The 14,516-nt window shown below is 41.4% G+C and overlaps 1 protein-coding gene across 1 annotated transcript; it reads right to left on the bottom strand.

Moving 5' to 3' along the window:
- Positions 1 to 1,261: 1,261 nt before the first annotated feature.
- LOC113531730 (leucine-rich repeat neuronal protein 3) lies at positions 1,262 to 13,068 on the bottom strand. Its single transcript, XM_026922600.3, has 2 exons — positions 12,785 to 13,068; positions 1,262 to 4,365 (listed from the first exon to the last, which is right to left on the bottom strand). The coding sequence occupies exon 2, from the start codon at positions 4,036 to 4,038 to the stop codon at positions 1,918 to 1,920; it is 2,121 nt and encodes a 706-aa protein (XP_026778401.3). The 5' UTR covers positions 4,039 to 4,365; positions 12,785 to 13,068; the 3' UTR covers positions 1,262 to 1,917.
- Positions 13,069 to 14,516: the final 1,448 nt, after the last annotated feature.

Here is a 14,516-nt window from a genome sequence, read left to right as displayed (position 1 = left end):
TATCCATCCATAATCTTCCTTTCTCTCCCAATCTTTGCAATATACTATATCTTACAATAGAAATGGTTCTGTACATTATAGATACACGATCTGTAATTCGTTAGATTTCATTCAGATTATTTGCTATAAGACAAGATCTTGTATCTAGTATTTTTAAATTACTCAATATGGCAATATGGCATGAGGCAGTGTGATTCTTGCCTTAGTGACCCTCTATTAGTGCTTGTTGCAATTCCCATTTTTAAACACTAGGTGCAATAATAACTCTATGGAAGCTAAGCAGGGCAAGGCACAGGCTGCCCATGATTGTGCAACATCTAGAAAAGAGAGCAATTCAATGAAACATTGGCTTATAGCTGTGAAATAGCATAATTTTTCTAATCATTTATCACGTGAATATGTAAATAGTATTTCAATTATGTAAATAGTATTTCAACTGAATTCAAAGTTGAATTAAAGTCCAACTGAGTTTGGAGTTGGGAATTAGTTGTTTATGAAGATTAATTGTTGAATGGCAGTTCAGCCACTATGGATGAACTGCAAATGATCTCAAAGTAAAATTTCCAAACATGTCTGCAGAATTTAAGACTCAGTTCAGAATTCAATAAAGTTGGACAGTGATTCTGGCTCCTGGATATAGGAACATGTCCCTGGAAATGACCCTGCAACTGCATCATAAATAAACCCTTCTAACAATATTGTTTTTTAGAACTGCTAATGATACATATGCCTAAATACATAATGATACATATGCCTAACAGGCTCTAAGGCTCTCTGTGTGGTGGGCCCTGCACATTATCATCTACAAGAAAGCAGAGCAGGAAGCATCCTGATCCAAAAAGACGTTGACATTTATTCATTATTTTCTTCTTTGCACAGTCTGATTGACTTGTGTGCTTAGATATCACAGACAGCACAGTCAATATAAAAATGGCTTTTAAACACCAAAAGCAAGAACGCAATGCTTTTGAACCATATGAATGCTCAAAGCACTGAGATTTTTCCAATGATGGTTTGAGATTGGCATGTGAGGGTGCAGTCATCTGTCTTCTGATCTGACATGAAACCATTATGAGTAATATTCTGACATTTTCCTGGTTTACAAATGTTCTGGAGTAGGCACTTACCCTGGCATAATCAACCTTTTACAGATTTCTTTTGGCAGATGTTCTCAGATGTTCGGTTACTGGTATGCTCTCTGCATTTGTTAACACTGAATCCTGATAAGATTGTATATCTTAATGCATCTTAAATCTATTCGTTACAATGTACAACATTTTAATTCAGCAAATGTGTGGTGTCATTATGCAAGTTACTTACATACTGTAGTTAATTCACACTGGTTTAATGCCTGGCTACTGCACAGAAGATCTGTTACATTTTTGGATAGAATATAACAATAGTAGCCATGTAGTCAAAATTCTCTATTAAATAGAAAAAAGATATATTTCATCAAAAATTTACACCATAGTCACTATAATTATCTATTCTACTAGATGTTCCCCTTTACAAACAGTTGGCCTCTCTAACCCGTCTATGGATGTTGTACAGCACAGACGGTATTGCTTCACCACGAGGACTGCTTCACTACTGTTTACATGATTAACAGTCATTTACTGTATACAAAATACCACCATCCTTTGCTTAACGTACCATCTGCACTCAGTGAATGACCAGAATTATAGCAATCCATGTTTTATCAGAGGGTCCTGGCTTTCCTCTTCCATTTCCATTTCCACTGCCACCTCAGACAGGTCATAAAAGGGGATATAGCGCTGGTTAAATGTGAAGACATCTCTTCCATTTGAATAGTTTGCTGTTTGTCAAGGCAAAAGGATAAACATTTGAAATGGCATGTTTTCCTTTCTCGCCTTGTCGGGCTGAAAAAATGTTTTTGCAGTTCTCTAAATGAGCTGCTTAGAAGGAATTGTCCAACACATTTATGACAGTAGCTTTCACTTCCACGGCAGCCGGCATCCCATTCCCAGAAACCCAGACCCTTGTAAATGCAGACTGAGTTCCAGCCTCTGGTATCAATGCTGTTTTGGATGGGCATCTCCTAAGCTCTGTATAATAGTGGTACTTTTTCAGAAACATACAAATCAGCAGGCAAGCCACTGAGATGATAGTGAGAAGCACGCCTAACATGGTGATCACTGTTGTATCCCACTTCTCAATATCCTTGGCAGGCTGCACTAATCCTTTTGTTGTTACATTGACACACTTGGAATTGTGTTTACTGTTGATGTTGTGGATGTCTACACACACCTTATACTGTGTGGCCGGAGTGAGATGTGTGAGATTATACATCCTTATGTCAGATGGGACCCTGGCCGTGAAGGCCACAGTTGGATGGTTGGAATTGGATATTGTATACCACTTAATATTTGGTGCCAGGCTGCCATGAGAGCTTTTCCAGGACACCAGGATAGAGTTGGACAGCACAGACTGGATGATGACATCTAGAGAGCCACTGGTAGGCTGTGGAAAGTATCCACTGACTTCCACGGAGACAGACTTCAGGTCTGCACCAACAAGATTGTGTGCCACACATGTGTAGAGTCCAGCTTCCCCCTCTGTAATGTCATAAATGTCGAGTGTGCCCTCAGGATGCATGTAAAACTTATCTGCCACCATGTTGGGAAGGATCCTGTTCCCATAAGGTGTAACCCAGTAGATATCAGGCTCTGGTTCAGCAAAAGCCCGGCAATGCAGGGACAATGAGCTCCCATTTCCCACAGCGACCTGAGTAGGCAGGCTGTCTTGAGAGATAAGAGGCAGGCAGATCTCCGTCATCTCCCTGAAGTGAATCTGTCGCACATGCTGACCTTCATACTCAGGTGGTTCCACACAAAACAAGGAGTCAGGCTCCATGAAGCGTATGTTGGTTTTATTCATATTCATCCAGCGGACCACACAGTCACAGCGGATGGGGTTGGAATGCATGCTGACCTCACGTAGATTGGGCAGAGACTCCACTGTGGTCCTGTGTATAGCCGTGAGGGCATTACTGTTCAGCATTAGTGTCTCCAGCCTAGGAAGCTTGTAGAAGGCTTTGGGATGAATGTAGGATAATTTTGGATTGTTGGTAGCTTCAATCTTTGTCAGCTCTGGGAGGTTGTTGAGAGCAAAGCTGTCAATGGACACCAGCTCTGGCATGCTGTTGATGCCCAATTCTTTAAGATGCAGCATGTCCATGAAGTCTCCCTTCTGTATTCTCCCAATGGGGTTCTTGTTAAGGTCCAAAAATTTGAGGTTCTTAAGATGCTTAAGAGCACCGTGGGGAACTTCAGGGAAAGTGTTGTCATAGAATGAGATGCTCTCCAAATTGTCCAGGCCTGCCAGTGCATTGTCTGAAATCTGGGATAAGTTCATTCTGGTTAGGACAAGACTTCGCAAGCTTCTCAAGGGCTTAAAATTCATGTCCCGTATGGAAGTGACAGGGTTTTCCCCAATCATGAGAATATCCAGATTGGACAGTGACTTAAACCACTCACTGCTTATGCTCTGGAGCCTGTTCGAGTTGAGATGCAGTCTAAGCAAATTGTGAAGGCCACTGAAAGCCTCAGGAGAAATGTAGGAGATGAGGTTGTGGTTTAGGTAAAGTTCCTGAAGGTTGCCAAGTTGGGAAAGCGCATTATCTGGTAAGGAGCATATCCAGTTTTCTTCTATGTGCAGGGACAACAAGTGAGGAAGATGGCCCAAGTTGATGTCACTTATTGAGGATAGGTTGTTTTGTGAAAGATCAATCTCAGTTATATTGGGCAAGTACTCCAAAGATTTCTCGATTTTAGCAATGTTATTGGTCTGTAGTAAAACAACTTGTGTATCAGCAGGTAATCTTAATGGTAGGTTGAAAAGTCCCAAATCATTACAGTCAACAGTAGGGGCCTCCATATAAATAGAGCTGGGGGAAAACCATGGCCTAATCTCACACACACAAAGTTTAGGACAACTGCCTTTGTCCTCCACGGCAAGAACAAAGTTAGCCATTGCAAATGCCAGAACAAAATAATCCACAAATGATTTATCCTTCATTTTGGCCAGATTTTCTAGTAAATTCGTCCTTGAAATTATATGGTCTGAGTGCTTCAAAAGTAATACACCATTTGTTGCTGGAGATCAAATCCCACCGAGTTTTCCTTGGGTTTTATTTGCTGATCTACTGTCCACTGAAAGACCTCTCACTAAGTCTCCCTGTCTTGCTGTTATAAGGAAGGGCACACACGCCAAACCAGCAGATGCCTCAGGGAGTTGTGTTTCAGCAAAGCAGAGGTGAGGCTGTTAATTTTCTATAATACTTCAGTGGAAGAACAGTCTCTCTGGTGATTACGAGCTGCCTTCATTGCTTCAGTCCACTTCCACCTAAAGAAAAGAGAGCAAAAGAGAGAGAGAGAGAGAGAGAGAGAGAGAGAGAGGGGGGGGATATATTATTACAACAAGAAATCACAGAGGTATTGCTAAGACATACTGACAAATGCCGAAGCCATTAAAGCATGCTGATGTGGTGTGATGACATTACTGCAGTGCCACTACAATACCGTATCGAAAATAAAATATTTTATCATATTCAATATTACATAATCAGACTTCTTCCAAGCTTTCTTCATGCTACAGTGCTGTTTTTCCCAAAGACTGTTTATTACACTATGTTACAGAGTGATTCTCTTTGTCACACAAAAATACCCTTCGAGAAAGACTCCTCCCCTTGTGGGGTAACAGGAAGGACAGTCTTTTTCCTCCATCATTTTATATATCCACTTGGTGCCCAAAGATGGAAAGTTTTTTTTTTTATGTCTGCTGCAAAAGGATTGCAGCGGACTGGGCTTGCATAGACTAGTAGACCTTTACATTCACTAGTCAGCGATGTGATGCGAGAGATGGAGTCAACTGCACATTTTGGAAAACTACACTGGGAAAAGTATTTTTTTTAATTTTCTTTGGCTTTTTAAATGGACATTGTGGCAGCGGGGCGTGGTCAAGCATCAGCTATGGACGGAGAGAAGGCGGGTCAAACTGGCAGGTAACGCGTGATGATTGTCACCTGTGTCTTATTACCGCCAGTCTACTTATTTGTGTCTCTTTGTGCTTTCAGTGACTCCCGTAACAGGCAAGAGAGAGAGTGAGATATAGCTTGCGGAGCTTGCGAGACACACACATACACGTGCCGCCGAGCGTGAACTTGAAAGTGACGGGGCGAAAGCTGCGAGTCCAGGACAGACCCATTTCTTCTTGCTGTTGTGGTTTTGTTGAGTTTTTGAAAGTACGCTGAAAAGCGTGGACGGAACAATCACGAGCCCGGAGCTCGGCTAAAATTCCGCCTGCCTCCTGAGTCTTCCTCCACACCCTCACACACCGGGGTTCTACAGACATCAATCTGTGTGTAGAAGTGTAGAAGTGAAGACTTCTCTCTCGCACACACAGGGACACTCATGGTCAGATGTCCCCTGCTGATTTCTGCAACGGAAATAGTCTGTGTGGTATTTCTACGCCTTGTATTAACAATTACTCAAACTGTTTGTTAACAGCATCTTCCTTTACAACAGAGGAGTTTTAATTTCACCTCCTAATTGTTTTCACCTCCTAATTGTTACGGAATGCCTCAATATAGATCCTGCTTGGAAATGTAAAGGAGAGAAAACGTGTGATTTTGTGTAACTGGTAAGTATGGCATATTTGACAAATGCATAGCTCTAGTTCAGGACACAGGAGTGGTGTGTGGGAGTATCCAGGACTGGAAAAGAGGCATGGTGCTAATGTGGAGCAAATAAAAATATAAATATGTTGCATGTTTCAGTGGTCATCGGCTCTATTAGACATGTAAATGAACTCATTCGCTTCATCGTTTGATTTTCATTTGATATTACTAATCTAGCAAATGACTCTTTAATTACGTTTATCAGGGCCCAGGTTTACAAGAATTTTACAATTAATTCTGCCTAGACGGAATTTCAGAAGAATGCGTTAATATCTGAATATATCTTTCAGTTCTGATAGGTATCTTAAAGCAGTTTTCTATCAGAGTTTTATTTGCTTTTTAAATCATGCTGCTCTCTACTTTGTTTCCTGTCTTTATAAAGATGGTTGCACTGTTTAATAGAGAAAGCATTTCACATTGTGAATAAATTGCCCCTTTTACCTCATGCATTATAAAACAATGTAGCTTGCTGAAGCATGGATAATTTAGCACAATACTGTATTACATCAGTGCTCAGTCAACACTATCATCTGCATTGCCTCAGTATTTTCACATAATTTCAAAGAATCCCACTTGTCCCCAAGGCACCCTGTTTACTAGGAGTGTTAAGGTTTGACGGTGTGATAATCTACTCTAAAAATATCATGGTGTCACAGTGTAAGTCCACCATTTTAAAGCACACAAGCCAGTGGTGAAAATTAGAGGAAATATTTTACCTAAAACCCTCAGAAACATTGCTTCTATGGCAAGTCCTTTTGACCTTGCTCTATATTTTATTGCATACTGCGTTTTAAACTTGGCCGTACGTAAAGACGACAGAAAACAGCAAGCGCCTCCTGGAGTGTCTTTTACACTGAAGACAAAGTGTGAAAACTCTTTTCCCACAGTATATGACAAAATCCTTACCAAAAGATGTTTTTATTAATGGCATCAGTATTTATCACGTTGTCATATAGAGAGTGGCTAAGAGAAAAAGTGTTATGTTGAGCCAAAGAAAAGACAGAAATGCATTTTAATCACTATTTTTAAAATGGTCTTTATACTCAGGGACTAACCGTGAAACTGTGATACCGTAACAACTATAAAGTTGACTCAAACATATAAGGGCCTTAAAGATTCACAGAGAATACACTGATAAGAAAAACAGTGCTGCTTTCATTTTTGCCAGTGAGCACTGACTGACCAGGGATGTCCTTATTGGAAGAGCCTGGTCTGACATAAATTGGCCTATAAAAGGACATTGTTATGCATCCATTTTGAGTCAGTCCAGGTCCGTCTTGTTCTGGTTCCTAAATACACGTCCTTGTTTGTTCTGTATTGAGTTTGACCACAATAGTTGTCTTTACTCTGTCCTCAAATGATATATTAAGACCTTTCACTCATGCCAAAATCTAGACGTCCCATAAATGTCTAGCGGTACACACCCATCCATCCATCTTCAGATCATTAGCAATTTTGTCACATCACTAGTGTCTTTAGTACAAAAACATTTCAAACAGGGGAGAGAAACTAGGGGTCTGATTCAGGCACACCAATTAATACCTGTAATAATGAAATATTTACAAAAAATATTTCAATCTGATTTATTTTATTTTATATTGATATGTTTTATAATATTTGTATATCTTCAGTTAGTAGGCTGAGCAGGCTGAGCATTTTTAAAACCCTAGGGATCACAAATATTATATTTTTCATTGAAATTTTGCCAATGTAGCACTTGTGGAAATTCTTTAAAATGCTATGATAAATGTTATGTGTCAGCATCAGGAATTAAAGCACCACTACTTCAGGTTTTATTGCATTCCTGTGTATCTTCACTAGAAAGAGTCACAAATAATATATTTTAATTGAAATATTGTCAATATATTACAAACATGGATTGCAATATTTTTTATGTAAAATGCACCACATCAGCATTATGAGTTAAACCTTGCACACACACACATACATTGTTTGTTTTTTTTTTTCCCTGGTTCCAAATATATCCTGGTGCAATTTACAGCCAGTCAATGCTTCAGAAAGGAAGGAGGCAATATTGCAGTCAGAGACAAATGAGGGAAATTATCCTTAACCCAGTTTAGTAAAGGTGAAAACACACAGACTAAGGGCCTTAGAACAAAGCTTGTAGGACTTAAGTGCTTGTAGGACTTAAGTGGCAATAACTTGCATAGTGGCTAATGGCTTAGCAGACAGAGAGGAATTCAGCTAATACTGGTGCAAATGGAATTTCAAGATAGATGTGTCTAATCGTGATCCCGATGCACTGCAGCATCAGTCTACAAAACCAGGGGCTGGAATTAGAGGATGGGACTCACCTGTTATTGTCCCTGTGCTAATGTCAATGCTGAGCTTGCACTGTTATAATTAGGTATGTATGAGAGCGTGTTTGAATAAGGGACAAACGGGTCAGCAAAACCGCTAACCCTAATCAGACTCATATGTTTACTGTGAGTCGGACAATCCTGTGGTGTAAATGCTTGCATGAAGATTCCACACCAGACGGCCTCTCTAAGCTCCCAGTGCATCTGCTAGGGCCATGGTTCTCATATCAAGTACAGCTAGGGGGTCCATGACTTTTCTATTTTTTAAAATAATGTCAACTTTATGCTTATTTGAGTAGAAAGTTCAGGAATGAAAGTGGCCTTTTAAGATTATTACTTGTCACACTGTATGAGATGATCCGAATAAAATCTAGGCCAAATTCTACACCAGACTATCTGATAATGTCTTCAATGTCAGATTATACGATGAAGATCATCTTACGATAGACCTGTGATTAAAGAAAATGTAAAAATGAAAATGTTCAACTTTCGTCATCAGTCTGCAGAGTCACATACACAGAAACATTCTTCAAAGTGAATTTGAGTTAATAAGGATTTTTTTCTGTGCATTAGCATGTTTTTTGTAGCTGTCCTGTGAGTTTTGCATCCTCCTATGCTGTCGTCCTATTGGTGGCTTTCAGGTGAGTGTTGTAGCAGCAGTCACATGGAGATTTTAATCAAAGATTTCTGCCAGGACTTTGTCATTGGCTGTCTTTGGTTGCAGTGGCACTAAATCAGCCACTGTTTAGCACGTCACATTATGCGTCCTATGCCCACCGATGTCAACTCACAACCAAAGAATTCTTTTACAATGCGCAATTTTTGTCTACGACAGTGAAAACAGGATAAAAACTGTACAGTGTAAATCCAGCTTTAAAAGAGAATCTGTCTGTAAAAAGTTTAAGAAACCCTATGCAAACTTTTCATAGGTTTAAGTTATATGAAAAAAATGCCCACTGTTAAAACTGAAGGCTTCAATGAGAACCCCAATTCTGTGACCCCACAGGGGATGATTTTTTTTTTAAATACCAAGAGGCACCGTGTGGCTGTGTGAGAACAGATGCGGTGTGATAATGGTTTAGTAACAGGAGGATACAGTGCATCCTCAGGGGAAGACATTACACTTCCTCTGCTCAGATCTCCACAGACATAAAGGTCATAACTAGAAAGTAGGGCAGCAGTAGAACTGCCTACTGCTTCATGGAAAATGGCCGGTGCATGACAGAGACGGTTCAGAGTAAATTATGATCAAGTGGTTATTAACACTTTGTCTTTCCCAGTGCTAGGTATTATCAGTGCTGTTTCCCCTTATGGGCCTACCTGTGTTTTGCTGCGTTCTGGATAAGCCACTCATTGGGTGGTGTAGTTAGGCTGCTGGTCCTCCCCGTGCCCTTCACTTCATTGATTTACCATTAGACTATTTCCAAAGTAAGAGCGGAGTCCATTAAACAGGTCCCGCTAAGCAATGTGTGTGCATAATGAAGCTTCATGGGCGAGGCGATTGGAGCCTTTCCCCCTCGCACCTGCTCCTGCGTGCTTGCAAATCAGGAGTGAGTCAGCGGTTAATGAAGAATCAATGTTCCAAATTAAACGATGGACCCCACACTTTGCAGCTTCCCCAGCCAGCTTCCTGAGTTTTAACCCGTTCTGGTCATTCAGTCGTAATCCCTTAGACGTGCCCTTAAACGCCAAAGAAAGTTTATGTCTGCAGCAATTCTACTGTCCTGGTTAAATAAAGCTGCATTTAACATACCCTGTGTGAAGAAAACTGAACGCTGACGTTTAAGAGACTATTGAAAATCTGGGGTAAATTGAATTGCCACGTGCAAATGTGCTACAGGGAGTAGTCATTGAGGTACTCAGCTATCTTGATATGAATAATATATAACTGGTCAGCAGGCTATGAGCCAGCAGGGAATAGGTTCCTTGAGCAGGATCAATGAAAATACGACAGGGGCATGATTTTAATGCTGGCAAGCCGTTTTATTTTATTTTAAGAGCCTAACCATGTATTCTCGGTAGTTTTCCTTTGTTAGTTTTGAGTCTGGTGAATGCTGTCTTTAATCTGACCTGAACTTGGACTGGCCCATATTGTTAATTAAGGAATACCTATATATTTGTTTTTATTTTTACAACTCCTAGAACGTTTTCACTCTAACAATATTCAGTTCAATTCCATTTAATATGTAAGGCACTTAACAACAGGCATTATCGCAATGCAACTTTACAGAAATCTGGATATAGATATAGATTTACTCCCTAATGAGAGAGCCAGAGGCGACAATGACAAGGACAAACCCCGTGAGACGGCAGGAGGAAGAAAGATTGAGAAGACATGAGAAGGCAACCCATCCTCTTGTGAGTGACAGCAGATAGTGGGATTATTAACCCTTACAGTATACAGTTGTAGAAGAGTAAAGGCAAACAGTACTAGGTGTGTTGAAAAGCTATTCTGTATGAGTATACTGTAAATAATTCAATTTCAATTCAATTAAAAAAAATAACCACATATTAACCTGGACGATGAACAACCAGTTATCTGTAAAGCATTTCATGGAAAATTGCAATAATTGGCTCAAAGCTTAGATTCTTGTGAGAGAGACAGTCATGGCTGGGTTTAGTAAGTTTGACTGCCTTATCTAACAAGCTCCTAACTGAGTCTTGCACAGGAAATCAGTCATGCACGTCTTTTCAGTAGGAACCAGTCTGATCCTGAAGCAGACACACCACACAGCAGTGGCCTTCTGATGGTTTTGCTCTATTTCCCAGTGGCGTAAGTGGCATCATGTCCTTCTATTCCTAATAGAAAACTATACATTTGCTATAAAACATGGAAAGCCATTTGAAAGAATGAAAGGCTTTTCTCTGTAGCATTTGTTTGGGTGTTTTTTTTTTGTTTTTTTTAAGGCTATGGGCTGTTAAGGGTGCACCCATCGAAGTGAAGCATTCATAGCATGCTAACTTAAAAAAAAAAGCTCTTGAAAGAAGAGTATCTATTAAAATAAGGTGTTATAGTGGGTGCTGAAAAAGCACTGTGCAGAGAATATTTGTTTACTGCATTGAGAGAGAGTTATAAAGGAATCCATTTTGCTTTTGCTAGTACTTTCTTTATGCTGGACTCAATTCCTGAGTGTCTAACATGTCTAAGTCATGACTCTCCAGCCATATTTTCACATGTTGTTGTGATATGTTCGACAGCCCACACAGTTTCCTCTCCACTCTGACACTCCAAGGCTATATAAATTTGCTCTTAATACACACACCCACACACTGCTGTGCATTAGGAGACCATTTACGACGCAGAAGCTCTTCAGGATCTCAACATACAATCAGAGATAGAAATCAAATAAAGGCTTCAGAGCGTTCATGCATGGAGCCATCCTTCGGCTTCGAAATACAACGTGTGCGTCTTAAAGGTTGCTAATTGCCTTATCTACCAGATGGGTCTTAAGCAACTGTATCGCAACTGTGCTTGCAGAGATTGGCTCCTATAATACATGATGCATGATGTATCAGAGCAAGATCTTCCAGTAATGGAGGAACTGGATATTGTTTACCACGCTGCACATGCTGGCTAGGTAATGAACTAGTGAGTGTGGTGCTCTGCTTACTTCATACCAGTACACTGCAATAGCAAGAACCATATGGTGATATTAAAGCTTAATGATAGTGAATTAGGACAGGAGCCTGCATGTCACAGACTGTGTCAGGACTAAGGCAGCAGGAGCAAATGACATAATGATGTATTATTTGTGTGACTGCACATCTGTCACTAGGTGTAGGATGCAGCGCTCCTGTAAGGCCTGGGAAAGAGAATGAAATTATAGCATTGCAGCTCGGTTTCTCTGCTAAACCCAGAGGTTATGTGGTTAACAGACTGGGGGGGGATTTGGAGGGGGATGGGGGGATGAAGAGGGGGGTGAAGTGTCGAATGCATAAGAGGTGCCGGTGGCATTAATGACGCCAAAGCGATGAATGCAAATCGCTCATAGCTGCCGCGAGAGGGAAATGGATCCGGAATCACAACGACACTATTCACAGCGGCGGCGCGCGCGCATGTTAATGGAGGAGGAGGAGGAGGAGGCGGCGCGTGTGCGCGAGCGCGCGCGCGGCGTCCGTGTGCGACCGCACCGCCTGCAACAGGGTGATTTAAAAAAAAAAAAAAAAAAAAGAGGAAGTGGAGGGGATAAATAAATAAGTAACTCAATCAATCAATAAATACATGAAAGAGCGTGATGCCAAACATCCTTCCAGTCCAAACAAACAAACAAACATGAGGAACAGGTCAGGATCACAACCGCTGCGTTCACGCGCACACCTACTCCTGTCACATGAACGCGAGCAGTTCTATGTGGTTTATATCTATGTATATATAGATATATATAGATACATATAATGATGCACCATGAAAATACTCATCATCAGATGAATCTGATGCGAAGGTTTAATGATGCAGGGTCGCGCAAGGCAGCGCGCGCTCACACGTCGGCGGAGTGGAGAACAAAATACTAATAACCCCAAGCTTCCAGGTGCTGTTCATGTGATTGCATCTTTTTATTTTTTCGTTCATTCCCCTGACTTTAAACAGGAGCAATTTCTAGCAAGCCTAATGCACGCATTTTTTAATGCACTGCCTGCTTTTTTCCCCCGTTAACTTTCAGTTAATGCGGGAAAACCATGGCGACGGCACAGACACAGCCTACCAGTAAATAAATAAAGCAGCCTGGTGTATATGAAATGAAAAGCATTGTATGGTTTAACTCACGCGTGTAAGTCAGTCCATAAGCAGAGGTGCGAGGTGTATTCCGTTTGTTCCCATCTGGCGCAGCAGAGTAGATCATCACCATCAAACATTAAGTGATGGACCCGATCTGCTCTCCGTTACGCACTTGAAAGCCGATCAGTCGGTTTCTCCTTCACCTTTTTTGGCCAGATGAGGAGCGTAAAAGTCCACCAGCAGAGCCTACACTCAGCTACATGTTATCCTGAACTCGCGCTAACCTCTTCTCCCGGTTGTCAGATGCGCGTCTCTGTCTTCCGCACCGTTTCCCCACTGACATGCCGCTGCGCTGCCCAGCGCTCATTAATAGTCAACATGTCAGCCCCGGCTCTCCAGAGAGCAGCCAATAGCGGCGCAGCGCTCTCAGAATCCTGCGCCTGATTGGCTAAGCGCGCCTGTCCATCAAGGACAACCCAATAGTGACGTAGCAGAGGACGCGGCTCGCTCAGGTTCTTCCCCGCCTGATTGGTTAAACGAGTCCGTCTGTCCTGGAGACCTGTTACAGAAGAAGCAAAGGAGAAAAGGAGAAAAGTAAAAGGCGCAAGAAAAACGGATTTACGCTCCTATTAGCGCTCTTTCACATCACACCTCTTCCTTAGACTGCTTTATAAACTGCTAGCTTTGAGAGGTTATACCTGATCAGAAAAAAATAATAATAGCAGTCAGAATTCATTGTCTTTAATTTGGATTATAATCATATCTAAATCTCCTGTCTCCTAAATCTGCTAAATTTCCTAAATCAAAGTTGGCACATGGTGCAATTCACCAAAATGCTCAGCTTCAGGAGACACTGATTCTGATGTGCAGCTCCATGATAAGAGAAACACAAGTTAAACACAGTAAGCCTCTAATAAACCCGGTCACTGCATTTGAATCTTATCTCTTCTCCAAATGAACTTTTGCATCCAGATGAGGCCCCATGAATAAGAAACCTTTTCAGGATTTTTTTTTTTTTTTTTCAGGATTCACCAAGCAGTGGGGTTTGTGGTGTCTGTGTACAAATCAAAAGGAGCAACAAATTAATAACAAAAAAAAAAAGTCCATCCATCCATCCATCCTGTACCACATATCCTACACAGGGTCACAGGGAGCCTGGAGCCTATCGGGGCACAAGGCAGGGGACACCCCTGGACAGGATGCCAACCCATCGCAGGGCGCACACACTCACACACCCATTCACACACTACGAACAATTCGGAAATGCCCATCAAGTTCAAGTTTCAAGTTTCAAGTGGAGTTTATTGTCATTTCAGCCATATACAAGTACATAGTGAAACGAAACAACGTTTCTCCAGGACCAAGGTGCTACATAAGACGACACAGAACAACACAGAACTACAAGGGACTACATAAAGTACACACATACACTAATTTATACATAAAGTGCACAAGTGCAAACATGTGCAGACAGCACAAGACAGTATAAGACAGTACAATGACTACTGGGACAGACAATGAGCACAGTAACTCCCAGTGCAGCGCCGACTAGTACGCAGTTCTGTTTAAAAGTGAACCTAGTGACAATAGTGCAAAGAGTACAAGAGTACAGCACAAGTAGCTGACCACAACACAACACAACAATGTCTTTGGACCGGGGAGGAAACCGGAGTACCGGGGAGGAAACCCCTGAAGCACAGGGAGAACATGCAAACTCCACACACTGTAAGGGCAGAGGCGGGATTCGAACCCCCAGCTCTGGAGGTGTGAAGCAAATTTG

This window comes from Pangasianodon hypophthalmus, chromosome 18, assembly GCF_027358585.1.
Source record: "Pangasianodon hypophthalmus isolate fPanHyp1 chromosome 18, fPanHyp1.pri, whole genome shotgun sequence".
Lineage (NCBI taxonomy): Eukaryota > Metazoa > Chordata > Actinopteri > Siluriformes > Pangasiidae > Pangasianodon > Pangasianodon hypophthalmus.
The sequence above is the reverse complement of the archived record's forward strand: the minus strand, read 5'-3'. Positions and strand labels throughout refer to the sequence as shown.

Coding starts and splice junctions, on each gene's coding strand:
- LOC113531730 (XM_026922600.3), bottom strand. CDS start 4,038: ATGAAGGATAAATCATTTGTGGATTATTTTGTTCTGGCATTTGCAATG.